Below are 14588 nucleotides of genomic sequence, written 5' to 3'. Positions count from 1 at the left end.
GACAGAAGGGACAGAGCCACGTTCCTCCTGGAGCTGTAATTACCTGCCCGAGTTGAAGAAGCACCCAGCATTTTTAGGCCAAGGTCAGCACAATCAGCAAATTATTCCCTTCCCAGGAGAAAGCCCTGGATTTAATATTTCAACTGGTGCTGAAGGTGCTCAGACCTTCCAAAGTCAACTGGGTTCCTTCTGTCCGACCTTTCCCTGGGCTGCAAAGTGGCTGCAGGGGAGGCAGCCTCATGAAAATGAAGTTATTTTGCCCAAACTCACTTAGAACTACCTCAAAACCAAAAATTTATAAAGATTCCTCCTAAGCCACGAGTTTGTTGCCCCAAAAAGACAAAGAAGAGAGTTGGGGGTGTTCAGCCTGGATCAGGGAAGGATCCAGGGAATCCTCGGAGCCGCTTCCCAAGCCTGAAGGGGCTCCAGGAGAGCTGGAATTTGGGAAAGGGCTGGAGGGGCAGGAGGCAGGGAATGGCTTCCCAGTGGGAAAGGGGAGCTTGGGGTGGGATCTTGGGAAGGAATTCCCGGCTGGGAGGGTGGGGAGGGGCTGGGCTGGAACTCCCAGAGAAGCTGGGGCTGCCCCTGGATCCCTGGGAATGTCCAGGGAAAGGGGAAGGTGTCGGGGTTGGAATGGAATGGGATTTGAGATCCCTTCCTGCCCAAACCATTCCAGGATTCTGGGATCGAGGAGGCTCAGAATCCATCCAGAGGGATTTTTATGGAAGCTGGGGATGGAAAAGGAAACCCTTCCTGGAGTCCCGAGATTCCCAGCAGGGCTGCTTGTTCCCAAAATTCCTTCCCAGAGAGGAGTTGGGGTGGGGATGGATCCAATCTCAGGCTGGGAGAGCTGGGAATGTCCAACTGAAGAAGGATCCAGGGAAGTCTTGGAGCCTTTTCCAGAGGGAAAGGAGAGCTGGAGAGGGATGTGGGATAAAGGATGGAGGGGCAGGAGGCAGGGAATGGCTTCCCAGTGGGAAAGGGGAGCTTGGGGTGGGATCTTGGGAAGGAATTCCCGGCTGAGAGGGTGGGGAGGGGCTGGGCTGGAACTCCCAGAGAAGCTGGGGCTGCCCCTGGATGCCTGGGAGTGTCCAGGGAAAGGGGAAGGTGTCGGGGTTGGAATGGGATGGGATTGAAGGTCCCTTCCCACCCCAGCCATTCCAGGATTCCATGGCTGTGGGAAGATGCCTCCACTTGGATCCTCAGGAATTTCCTGCAGCAGAAATGGTTCCGTGTTTACCGGCCCGCCCCGACGCTGGCACAGCCCGACACACGCACGAGTTCTTCCACCAGCTCAAGAACGAGGCTATGGAGTTCTAAGGCAGGAAACAGAGACCGAACTCTCCAGCTGAATCCTTGGGAATGAAGGAATTTTGTCTGGATCTTTCCGTTATGCCACTGGGGCTCTGGGAAATACCTCCATAAACGAGGGGCTGCTTTGGCATTTTATCCTCCGCTGTTTAAAGAAATGAATTCTAAAGCATTTAAGTGAGGCTGAGAACGGGCTAGAAGGAAGAGGACAATCCCTCGTTTACCATTCCATGACCCAGCACCTCTGCAGCTCCATTTCCCGGGATCCCTCAGCTCCGTGTCCCTCACTCAGCTTTTCCCTGGGAGCTGCCTGGTCCTGCAGGGAGGATTTGGGATTCCCCTCTCCCTTCCCACACCTCCTCCCCTTCACAACACCACAACTCCTCTCCGGGCTGATGTGATCCATCACCTCTTTGCCTCTCTGAATCCCACTTTTCCTCCTCGCTCCGCAGCATTCCCGTTCCTTCCCGAGGGCTGCAGCCTCCTCATGGATTACTCATCCTGCCAACTCCTCCTCTGGCTGTTCCCTGGCACCAAACCTTCACTGATCCCCGAGTTCAGCTCTGCATTCCCAAACCCCTCACCCCAAAACCCTCTGAACTCCCTTCCTACACCAGCACCTGGATTTTTTATTCCTCCCCATTTCTCTTCCCTGAGCCTCCAATCATTTTTTTCCCAATCCCAGTCCTCCAGCAGAAAATTCTCATTTCCTCTTAACTCTTTAAGTTCTAAATTAACAAATTTCTTCTTTCTCTCCGGGCCTCATTCTCACCCATTCCCCACCATCCTTCCCTGCCCTGTCCGGAGCTGTCCCACCATCGACACTGGAATCCTGGAATGGTTTGGGTGGGAAGGGACCTTGGGAGCTTTCCCAGCTCCCAAACCCAAGAAATTTCTCTGGATGGCTTTTTTTCCTCTGTGTTTTCCTTCTGTTCCTTTTTTATCCTCAACTCTTTTCCCAGTTTTTTTTTAAATTCCTCCTCTCCCAATTCCAGCCTCATTCTTGTCTCCCAGTTCCGAAAACTTCGCCTCCTGCCTCTCCAATTTCTGGGGGAATTGTCATTAATGCCTGAACGGAACCCAGCAATCAGCCTTCCCCTCACAATCCAGAAATTCTTTCAAACAGATTCCCAAATTTTCTGCAGTGAATCAGGAGCAATTCCAAACCCAGCAGTGGAAATTTTTTAACCTCTCATCACCAAGAAGCAGCAAATTAATCACCAAATTAATGACAAAAACTCGAAGCGATTCCTCCCTCCTGGGTTTTTCATCTCGGATTTTTGTCTCCTCTGCGTCTGAACGTGCCCAGGGTTGGCTCTTTCCCACTTTTTTTGGTCATTATTCCTATTTTTCCGCCACAAATTCCAGCCCAATCCCACTCACAAAACACGGAACTACAGCTGCAATTCCACGAGACATCAAGGGAAGGATTCAAGGTTTTGCTGGGTTCTGCATCACCACAAATTCCATGAAAATTCCGTGTCACGTCCACACTCGACTTTCTACAACATGCACAGAAAACATTCCAGGAGTAGAATCCGGAGCAGGAATTTGGAATTTTGTGCTCATCACTTCCAGTCTCTCACCTTGGCACAAGAACAAAACATTTGCCAAGCACCAAGACATTTTATTTAGGAAAAATTCCGGGAATTCTGCACAAAATCCGTCAGAAAAGGTTCCGATTCCAGGTTTCAGGATTCCCTTCCTGCCCTGTCCAGCTGCATTTTCCACTGGTTTTTTTTCCAGATGTGCCTTTTTGTTTCCTGCCTGTGTTTTTAATCAATATATTTCATTACATTGGTATTTTTTAGCGCCAGACAGCACCCAGCCCAACCTTTCCCAGGAATCCCTCTGGGATTCCTCTGTCACGACTCCAATTTCTGCACTACTCGAAAAAAACAACCAATTTTGACTCAGAAAATAGAAAGGAAAAAAAAAAAAAAAAAGGACTGAAAATCTACTAAAGTGGTGAATTCCCTGCTCTTTATTCCTCTCGTTCCAATTTTCTCCAGGAATAATTTTAAATTTCCTTCTACATCACCGACAAAGAAACTGAGCAGCACTGAGCCAAAATGCTTTCTAACACAAACACGCTCTTCTCTTGCAATTAATTACTGTCCAGAGAGGATCCTTTTAACTTGGAATGGAGTCCTGCTCTACATCCGAGACAGAAAACCACCTTGGAAAACAAAAGCAGGAGCCCCAGTAAATATGGGAAGAGCTGTTTTCCACAGGGACCCGAGTGACTCAGGCTTTCATGAGACAGGGATATAATTTTCTGGATGAAGTAGTTCAACAAAGCTTTTTTCTTCACCTTTCCCCCAAAAAAAACCAAACCAAAAACCCGAAAGAGTTTTAAATTGTTTGTCCTTAAGAAACAAATCCGGCCTGCATGGCAACCGAGCAACCAAAAAAAGCCAAATTTTCCATGGAAAAGCGGGAAAAGACTGGAATTTCATGGTTATTTGAAGGGATACTCACAAAAAACTGGTCCATGTCCCTCTCCAGCCCCATGTTCGGCAGGTCTGGCATCATGTGGGCCACCACCTTAAAGCCGGCATCCTTGGCCAGGTGGAAGGACTCGCACACAGCCTTCACGGTGTGACCCCTGGGAAGAGAGGGAAAAGGGTCAGGAAAAGGCAGGAAAAGGGTCAGGAAAAGCCGTGTTTCATTGAGATGATCCTCTGGGAGGCCGAGTTCGGAGCGTGGCCGGAGGGAAACGGCGCTAAAAGGTGTTTGTTCAATATCGAAAGTCGTGATTTCCACAGGAAAGGAGCCGCTCCGAGGCTTTCCAGACACAGAGAAAATCGGGAGAGCTGCTGGAATGTGGTTTGGGCAGCAGGGCCACGGGCTGGTGTCACAGCACGAGGACACGCTCTGCAGGGATGGCTGTGGCACTCAGAACAAACCAGGAATCAAAGCAACAGGAAAAGAGAGGAAAAGCAGCCAGCCTGAAAATCACCCTGCTCCACGCTCCCGAAAATTCCTTCTGGAGAAACCATGAATTTTCCCAGCTTTTGGGAGGTGTGAAACCTCCCCAGCACGGGCTGGACTGGGGTTCCAGGAGGATCCCATGTTTTTCCACACTGACACTGATCCAAACTCTGCCTCGATCCTGCAGGAGCCTGGAGGAATTTGGAGCCTGAACGAGGCCGAATCTCCCGCGGCTCCCGAGAAAATCCCTCTCTCCTTCCACCTCCGTGGCTCCCGTGAGGAGATTCCCACCACGGGAGATCTACCTTCCCACAAAACCCTGGCTTTGGCTCTCTCCCACATTCCTGGACATTCCTGGACACTTCCACCCCCTCAGCACTTCCCACCTTCCCTCTCCAATCCCTGTTTTCCTCCCAGCACTCAGCCTCACCCCAACTCCTGGAATTCCTGGCACCCAGATGAGCTCTGCAGGTGATTTTCCCTCCTTCAGAGCCCTCTGGATGAAAAATCCAACTCCCTCTGGGCCATCCCAGTGTTCATTTCATTCTTTAATTCCCTGAATTCCGACACCTTCCCCACCGCCGGTGCCCGCGCCTCACGGAAACCCAACCAGCCACTTCCCCTTCGCTTTTTTTAAGGATCTTTTCCTCCCTCTCTGCCAGAGGATTCAACCCTTCCACACAACTCTAAAACCGGTTTTATTTATGATTCTTTTCTGGAGTATCACAGTGTTTCTCTGAGACTGTTCAAGGACAGCATTACTCAAGACCTCGGGTAGCCTGAGGGGAGTAAACGGGAGCCTCGCTTCATAAATAAAAATTATTTTCTTATTAGAAGTGGAATTTGAGCTGCATCAATAACTTGATTATTTGATGCCTGGCTCTGTTCTTGAATATTTTTCTGCCTCACAGCCACCAAAAGCACTCAAAAACCTCACTAATGACTTATGGAACATAATAGAAAGTAATTTCCAAACCAGTTACCCTAATTGGTTGTAATCTGACATTTTGCTACCAGCAAAATATTAAAAAGTTTCAAGCCCGAAACACATCCCCCACGAAGCAGAACAGCAGCAAAATGAGGTCGTTCTGAAAGAGAGAGAGAGAGAGAAAAACTCGAACCACCTTTCTCTCAAAGCGGATTTCAAGCCGCTGCTCCGAAAAGGGGGAGAAGTTGAGGAATTTTGGGAATTCTGCAAGGAGCTCTGGGAAGAGCCTTGAAAAATCTTGAAAACCCTTTCAAATTCCAGGCTTAGCTGGGAGTGGGATCAAGGCAGGGATGTGGCACTTCCCTCTTGCTCTGAGCCAGCAGCAAAGGGTTCGTTAGCAAAGGGTTCGTTAGCAAAAGGACCGGCCAGGAGCGACGGAAGAGCTCCAAGGGATTCATGGATGGAGATGAAACGGGTGGGAATCTCTGGGAGTGCAAGGGAGGTGAGGAAGCTCCACCTTTTAAGGATTTGAGGTGGGGAAAAAGAAAAATTGGATTTTAAAAGGTGATGAGGAATTAATTGTTAAATGGACATCCCACGGCTCCCGAGAAAATCCCTCTCTCCTTCCACCTCCGTGGCTCCAGTGAGGAGATTCCCACCACGGGAGATCAATCTTCCCACAAAACCCTGGCTTTGGCTCTCTCCCACATTCCTGGACATTCCCAGAGGCTTCAATCCCCCCCTCAGCAGGATCCCGCTCCCAGCTAAGCCTGGAATTGGATTTTTCCAGGCTCTTCCCAGAGCTCCTTGCAGAATTCCTAAAAGGCTTCTTGACTTCTCCCCTCTGAATTATCCTGTAAATCATTCAGACCAGGAGTGAGATCCTGCCCCATTCCTAAGCCTGGATCTTTCCCTCCGGAATGCTCTGACATCTAGAGGAGGAAACCACCTTGAAACCGGAGCTTCACACCCTTAATAAATGGATTTTCCTGGATTTTGGGACCTGGCCACTCCACAGCAGCGACATCCCCCACTCCCAGGCACCAGCAGTGCCACATCCACATCCCAAATCCTTTGGGATTCTTCCCTGGAGTCTCTAAGAAGAAAATGCCCAACGTTTTCAGCTCTGCTCCAGTGCCTTCGAGGTGGGAATGAACAAAAATGTGCTTTGCCTATTGAACCATGATCTCCCTGTCATTGCCTGCGATTGTGGTTATTAAACATCCCGGGGAGGCCCCTGGAATGCGGAATTGGAAGGAACAGCTCGAGCCAGTGCCAGGAGTGAAAAAAACAAGGAAAAATCGCCTTTAAAAAAAAAAAAAAATCATCTCAGAATGATCAGACCTGCAATAAATAAATGAAGAGAGATTGGTTTGTTTGGGGGGTGGGGTGAACAGAATATTCCACGTTTTCCTACGGAGGACAACAGTTCTTTGGGGCAAAACGACAAGGAATAAATCAGATTTCCTCCTGGAAATGTAGTTTCCAATCCCTAGGGATTGCCTGGAATGACTCTGGTTCCTCTCTCAACAGGCGTTCCTGGCCAGTGTCACCTCTCCCGTCCCAAAAAGGCACCTGGAGTAGGGAAAAAGGTGGAAAACCCCCAAGGAATTGCATGGAGTTGTAGCTACTCGAGCCTGTAAACGGTGATTTATGTGGGACAGGAACTGCAGGCTCTCCCTGGGCAATGCTCTACCTCCCAAAACTGCCTTTAGTTATGATGTCATTAAGAAAAGAGGTGGAAAACACGGGGAAAGACTGGATCCACTAAGAAAACAGGTGGAAAATACAGGGAAAGACTGGATCCTTTAAAAAAAGAGGTGGGAAACACAGGGAAAGAATGGATCCATTAAAGAAAACAGGTGGAAAACACAGGGAAAGAATGGATCCTTTAAAAAAAGGTGGAAAACACAGGGAAAGAATGGATCCATTAAAAAAAGAGGTGGAAAACACAGGGAAAGAATGGATCCTTTAAAAAAAGAGGTGGAAAACACAGGGAAAGAATAAATGTATTTAAAAAAAAGAAGTGTACAATACAAGAAAAGGATCTGAAATTAATCTAAAACATCACAATTCCACTTTTCTCCCGCTGGGAAACGGAATCTGCAAAATTCCATTTCGCCCACAAAATGTCCCAAAGAAAGCCACGAAGCCACTGTCGTTTGTTCCTTTTTCTTGATGGATCTCTGGCCACAAAAGCAAGGAAATAAATGGAATGTTTCAATATTCGCTGTTAAGTGGGAATTAGCCAAGGAAAGAGCTGCTCACAGATTCCAGAAGGATCCAGGGAGAGCTTGGAGCCCCTTCCCGAGTCTAAAGGGGTGCCAGGAGAGCTGGGATTTGGGATCAAGGCTGGAGGGACAGGAGGCAGGGAATGGCTTCCCAGTGGGAAAGGGGAGCTTGGGGTGGGATCTTGGGAAGGAATTCCCGGCTGGGCTGGAATTCCCAGAGAAGCTGTGGCTGCCCTTGGATCCCTGGGAGCATCCAAGGAAAGGCTGGACAGGACTTGGAGCAACTTGGGATGGCGGGAGGCGTCGGGGGTGGAACGGGATGGGATTTGAGGTCCATCCCACCCAACCAAGCCGGGATTCCCTGGAATTGTCCCCTCACCTGTTGGTGTCCCTGGCCACGTCCTCGTAGACGCTCTGGACGCCGATCTCCAGGCGGGTGCAGCCGTAGGATAACATGGAGCTGAGGTGCTGCTTCAGGCAGTAATCCGGCCTCGTCTCGATGGTGATCCCCACGCACTTGGTCAGGCTCCTCTCCGAGTACCTGCACAGAGAAATCCCACCCTGGGGTAAACGGCCGAGTTTCACTCGCAGATTCGAGTTCCGAGGTGTCGGAGGGAACTCGGCGAGAGGCGCCGGCATCGTCCAGGTGGAAGCTTTGACGTCGCTTCACCGGGATTGATTCCTGGGGAAAATTCCTGTAATGTTTTGGCAATCTGTGGATGGAATGAGGCACAAAAATACACATTAATGCAATGTGGGGCTTGTTTTGGATCATGGAACTGTGGCAGCCTGGAGGGGCTTCACAAGGATATCCATGAAAAATCCCACAAAATCTGTTTGGGAGCAAGCAGGTCCCAGCCTCACTGAAGGAATCAAACAAACCCAAACTTCACTGTTACCCTTTTTTCCTCCTTCTGTGCCCTTTACCACTGGAGGTCTAACAAAGACTAATTACTCCAGCCAGTAATTTAATTTTTTTTTTAATTACTAAAAAACCCCACTGCCGATGACAAATGGGAAGTTACTGACCCGTGAGGGAGGAAAACAGAAGGGGGAAAAAAAGGAACGCAAAGTGAAGTTCACAAAAGAAAACCATCGATGCCCGCCATCCCCAGCAGCAGCAGCGAGGAGAATATTCCTTTCCAGAGAGGAACCAACTCCCTGGAGCATTTTTCCTGCACTTTTAGGTGGTTGTGTAACAGAACTGCAGGCCAGGAGTGAAGATTTACAGCAGGAAGAGGGGAAACTTCTTCTGGAACGGCAGAGAGAACCTGGATAGATCCCAAGTCAGGATGAGCAGCCCCGGTTTCAGGGAATATCAGTCTCTCTAATGGCCCCAAATGATGATTTGGGTGTTAATAGGAAACGCTGCTGATGCGGGGACACCTTGAGGAAGAGAGGGATGTGATTCCCATTCGTGCAGGGATGTTGCACACCCAAATCAAAAGGATGACTAAGGTCAGCTCTTTATGAGGAGTCTGTAAAGATTCATCATCCCATTGCCAGCACCTGGAAATTTCTGAATCGAAATGAAGCTACCTCAGAGCAGCATGGAACACAACTCCCCCCCTCCCCCCAAAAAAAACCCCGATCAAAACCCTTCAAACCTCCAAAAAGCCAGCAAAACAAAATCCCCAAGTGGGCTCAGACTCATTAAAAAAATATTAAGTCCCTTCAAACTGTTCACATGTATAAAAAGACCAAGATATTTGGGGGACAGGCCGTCAAAAGAAGAATTAAAAATAAAAATAAAAAAGAAACAATAGAAAGGACGTAAAACATTTCCAAGTTTGTGGCTCACTAATCTGACAGCCCAACAGCACAATTGTTTATCATGTCAGGGAAAACACTGCCAAAGTGTGATTCATTAACAGCAGACTCCCAAACACCCACTTTGAGAGACGTGATTTGCAAGAATTAAGAGGGAAACTGGAGCTAAAGAGCGGGGGAAAAAGACGTCTGCAGATAACTTGGGACAAAAGGTACCTGCTCCTGTTACCACCTAAAATCAGGGTAGGAATAGAGGGGAGATAAAAATAATTCAATCGCTGTCATTTGCAGAAGAAAGAAAGAGAAATTTGGGGTTTTTTTGGTGTCTCTTCTCCGCTCGCAGACTCCAAAGGTTCACTTGGATATTCAACATTCTCTCCTGTTTGCAAAAGGAAAAGTCTGTTTCATTCAAATCCTGCTACTCAAGGCAGGGATTTTATGAGTTTAGAATGGCAAACACAAGAAGCATCAGAAGTGGACGTGAATTAAAAGCTTTAAATGTGGATTTACATAACCTGGAGGGAATTATCAAAGAGTGCCCATAAAAGCTGAACTGGCTATTATTACCTGGCACAAAGCTGCATTACACAACTAAATTAAATTGGGTATTTTGTAAAAAAAACCCTCAATCTGATGCCATTTTACATTCGGTTTCTGCATTTTCCAGGGCACAAGCATTGACTGAGCCGGGGCTGAGCTGTAAAACAGAGCTCGGGGAGCTGGGAAGGGCAGGAAATACTGGCTGAGGATGTATCCTAAACAGGGATTTACATCAGGGCAGGCAGGCATTTCTGGGGTCTTTTAATCAAATTGTGAGGATCTCTTATTTTAAAGCATGGTCAGAGTTCAGACAGGTGTTTTCCAGTCAGCAGAGGGAAAAAAAATAGGAAAACTGATGTCTGCTTAGGAATAACACCCTCATCAGTGGGAAAAGCTTTTGAATCCCAGAATTCCAGGATGGCTCGGGTTGGAAGAGACCTCAAAGATCATCTCGGACACCTCCCACTATCCCAGGTTACTCCAACCTGGCCTTGGACACTTCCAGGGATGGGGCAGCCACAGATTTCCCTGAGAATTCCGTGCCAGGGCCTCCCCACCATCACAGGGAGGAATTCCTTCCCAATATCCCACCTAACCCTGCCCCCTGGCAGTGGGAAGCCGTTCCCTCCTTGTCCCTCTCCAGCTCTCTGGATGAGCCAAGAATCCAGCAAAATTCCCTCCAGGAATCTCCTAAATTTTAGGCAGTGCTCCTGCACGCTGCCTTCACGAATCAGGGAATCAGATCCAAGGAGTTCTGTACCCTGTCCATTAATTCCTCCCAAAACCCCAGGATGGTTCGGGTTGGAAGGGCCCTTAAAGCTCCTCTCATTCCAACCTCAAATTCCTGCTCCCAACCTGGAATTCTTGCATCATTCCCACAACCTATTCTTAGCTTTCCTCCAGCTTTTTGTGGCCTTCGCTACCAAAAAAAGCCACCCAACTCTGCAGCCACACCATAACTGCATCCAGCTGGGAATGATTTGCCTATTCCCATCCAATTTCCCACTATTTATGCACTCAGGGGTAATTTGGCTGCTGAATCATACAGAAAGCTCATGATTCTGTGACTTCAATCCCAAACATTTTTCTAGACGTTTCGGTGCTGCTCAGAATAGAATCCTGCGCCATTCCTAGAAAAACTGCCGGACGCTTTCCCCTCGCAGGCAGCCTGCTTGTGGACAGCTTCGCACGGAACATGGATTTATCCCTGATTTCCCAGCTCCAGGATGGATAGGTGCTGCCAGCCCTGAACAATGAGTACTAGAACACAATATTAAACAGGAGCCCAGAGGCGAAACCAGCAGAATCCCATCAGAAACCAGCGGGGTCAGTGACAATCCTTTTCTGCTGGGGCTGCTTTGGAAATCCATGGAGTGGGTGAAACGTTGTCCTGGGCTCTTTTTTGATGGCAAACGTCTGCTCTGGGTCAAATCCTTGCAGAATTTTATGGCTTTTCCACATTTCTGCCCATCCCTGTAAGCTCAGGAACAGGATCCAGGGATTTATGGTGACAAGGGACACAATGGATTTGCCAGCACTGGATCTTTAAAAACAGCAGAGCTCCAGCCACAGATCCTGCAGGAATCCTGTGTTCATGGGAAGAGGGAATTGTCTCTTTCCAAGCAGGAAAATCTGGGAAGCACACATGGAGAGCTCTGAAGGGGGGGATTTCAGGATACCCACATGCAAAACGTCAAGACTTGACGAAGAATTACTAATTGATCTTTACTAATTGAATAGAGAAAACCCTGAGAAATTCAATGGACCCGAGCTGAGAACTCCACCCATGACCATGGAATCATGGAATCATGGAATGGTCTGGGTGGGAAGGGAGCTTCAATCCCATCCCATTCCAACCTCAACACCTCCCAAGATCCACCACCCAGGACGCGGCTCTGCACATCCCATGCTCGGCAAATCCCACAACTCCTCCTAAAATGGAGCAGCCACAGCTTCTCTGGGAATTCCAGCCCAGCCCCTCCCCACCCTCCCAGCCGGGAATTCCTTCCCAAGATCCCACCCCAAAGCTCCCCTTTCCCACTGGGAAGCCATTCCCTGCCTCCTGCCCCTCCAGCCCTTTCCCAAATCCCAGCTCTCCTGGAGCCGCTTTAGGCTTGGGAAGCGGATCCGAGGTTTCCCTGGATCCTTCTCCAGGTGGCATTCCCAGCTCTCCCAGGCTGGCTCCACAGGAGATGAATTTTATCTTCTCAAGCACCAACAAACCCCTTGGAATATTTCTCCTCCTTGCCTGGAACAGAATTATCTGGTATTTGCACCAGTGCCGAAGATCCCCCACATCATCCGAGGAATAATCAGGAATCAAGACGAGAACAGCACGAGATGAGAGAGGGGCAATTTTAATAATAGGCTGACCACAGAGGTTCATTATGCAAATGAAGCAGCTGCTAAGTCATGCAAATGAAGATCCACAGAAGCCTTAAAAGATTCGTGCAGGCGGATTTTGTGAAGTCAGTGATTACAGAACGGTCTGAAAGAGGCCGAAGGAGAGGTGAGATAATTAATTCTCATCTTTTGAGAGAATTTGCAGAGAAAGCTGCTACATTAAACAGACCTTCAGATCAGAAGCTCCCTCTTAAATAAACTCATTTTTTGAGATCTAAAAGGCAGCTACTCCTCCACCAGACACAGGGTCTCAGCCACTTTCTCACTCCGAGAAAAAACCAGCGCAGCTCTGGCATAAAACAGCTCCGTTAACAAAGCCTCTCCATTAAACTCTGCTCTCCAGACAAAAACCTCGTCAGCTGGGAGACCTGGAGATCAAAGACTCAATTATTTACAGCCAGCACCAGGGCAGCTTCCCAAATCCCCATTTGGGATCGGGATGGCCGGGAGCCAGGCGGCACAGGACGCGCGTGCTCAGCCCGGCCGGCGCAGAGAACACCGACTCCAGCTCAGAGCAGGTGGGCTCACCCTGAGAATACCTCACATCTTTAAAGCCGTGCTTCGGTTTATGGGCTTCAGAGAAGCAGAGAAGAGAAAAGGCCAAAAAAAGAGCAGGAAGAGGCACAGGAAGCAGCAGAAGCTGCAAGAAGAAGAGGCTCAAAGGCTGAAGCAAAGAGAAGCGATCGCTGGGAAATGTTCAGGAAAGAAGGGAAGGATCTAAACCAACCCATCCACCCCAAAAACTTGCCTGCAGGACATTCCAGCACTACTCCATCCCTGGAAGTGTCCAAGGCCAGGCTGGGCTTCCACCTGGTGGAAGGTGTCCCTGCCCGTGGCAGGGGGTGGAACAGGCTGGGCTTTCAGGTCCCTTCCCGCCCAAACCATTCCATCATTTTATGATTCCTGAAGGCAAAGATGGAATAAATGATCCAGGTGTTCATATTACTCCATCACAGTTGTGGGTTCTGATTTCCATGGAATGTGGTGCTCCAAACCCAAACCCATCTTGGTGAGAGGTCACAGCTGGGCAGGGGAAGGCCCTGCTGCTCCTCCACCCTTGGCCTATCCCAGAAAAACCCCAAACGAAAACAAACCAAGAAACATTTGCAAACTTAGAACCACAGAATTATTTCAGATGGGAAAGACCTCTAAGATCATTAAATCCAACCATTCCCAGCACTGCCAAGGCCACCACTGAGCCGTGTCCCCAGGTGCCACATCCACAGGGATTCTGAATCCCTCCCGGGATGGGGGCTCCACCACTGCCCTGGGCTGGACAGCCCTTTCCAGGCAGGAATTGTTCCCAATATCCAACCTGAACTCCTGGTGCTGCTTGAGGCCGTTCCCTCTCATCCTGTCCCTGTTCCTGGGAGCAGAGCCCACATGGCTCCTCCCAGGGAATTCCAGAGAGGAAAATTCCCTCTGGAGCCTCCTTTTCTCCAGGCTGAGCCCCTTTCCCAGCTCCTTCAGCTGCTCTTGGTGCTCCAAACCCTTCCCCAGCTCCATTCCCTTCCCTGGACATGCTCCAGCCCCTCCATGTCCTCCTTGGAGGATGGAAGTGTCCTTAGAAAAGGCCCTCAGAGTCTCGTGGAAGGATTGGAATGTTTGGAGGTTTGGGTGAGAAAAATCAAGAATTTTAATCAGCGGCCGAAGGAGTCCCAGGCCAGGAAAGTTCCTGGTCTTAACTTCGGGAAGAGCAAAGAACATCCAGCACCTCAAACAGGTCCAACGTGTTGTAAAGAAACCCCCCCTTGTGCCCTCGACCAGCAGCAGCACAGGCCTGGGTGTCACACAGTGACACTGCTCGATGACATCTATAATTGTAGAATTAAGGTCAAAAACGACCCCACAGGTTTTTGAGGAGGAAACTGTCACTTTAACCCACGAGGATCTCATGTACCACATCCTCACCTATTCCTTAAATTACCTCCTTGCTCTCGATCTTTAATGCTCTGCCTTATGACAGGGCAGTCTCTGAAACACAGCCAGCAAGAATTCATTCAGCATCCACAACTCCCTGTGAATAAACCCAGAACCAGGGAATATTCTGACAAAGCAGGTGGCATCTTACTCAGCTGACGTGTTTCAAAAGCTGCAGGTCTGATGATTGCCCAGAGCAGGCATTTCTGAAAGCTCAAATGCCAATTATTTGACTTTATGCTGCTCCCTTTTTATTACAACATTCTTATTACAACATTTCAGTGCTTTCTTTATCACCAGCACCAGGAGTACGATGAAGCAGTTTGGTTTCTTAGCAGCATCAGCTTCCCAAGGTTCAAGCTTTCAAATCCTGAATTAAGTTAGTTAAAATACACCCATTTATTGACTAAAATACAGTTTTCCAATTTTGATAAGGTAATGGTATGTCTGCCTGCTAAAAGATAAGGGAGAACAATCTTTTTTCCCATGAGATGCCACCAAGAGATAATTCTGCTCTCTCCTGCTGTCACTTGGTTCAAAACCCACAATGG

The 14588-nt window shown here is 48.8% G+C and overlaps 1 protein-coding gene across 3 annotated transcripts in view; it reads right to left on the bottom strand.

The window, feature by feature from the left end:
* Positions 1–14588, bottom strand: part of ELP3 (elongator acetyltransferase complex subunit 3) — a 74027-nt gene that overhangs the window by 37049 nt on the left and 22390 nt on the right. For all 3 annotated transcript variants that reach the window (XM_017730864.1, XM_008631046.2, XM_017730865.1), the window contains exons 8-9: positions 7784–7945; positions 3793–3919 (exon numbers count right to left, since the gene is read on the bottom strand). In XM_017730864.1, coding sequence (XP_017586353.1) covers positions 3793–3919; positions 7784–7945 — 289 coding nt within the window. The remainder of the gene's footprint in view (positions 1–3792; positions 3920–7783; positions 7946–14588) is intronic.

This window comes from Corvus brachyrhynchos, unplaced genomic scaffold (assembly GCF_000691975.1).
Source record: "Corvus brachyrhynchos isolate BGI_N302 unplaced genomic scaffold, ASM69197v1 scaffold203, whole genome shotgun sequence".
Lineage (NCBI taxonomy): Eukaryota > Metazoa > Chordata > Aves > Passeriformes > Corvidae > Corvus > Corvus brachyrhynchos.
Note: the sequence above shows the minus strand (reverse complement) of the source record. Positions and strands in the feature narration are given on the sequence as shown.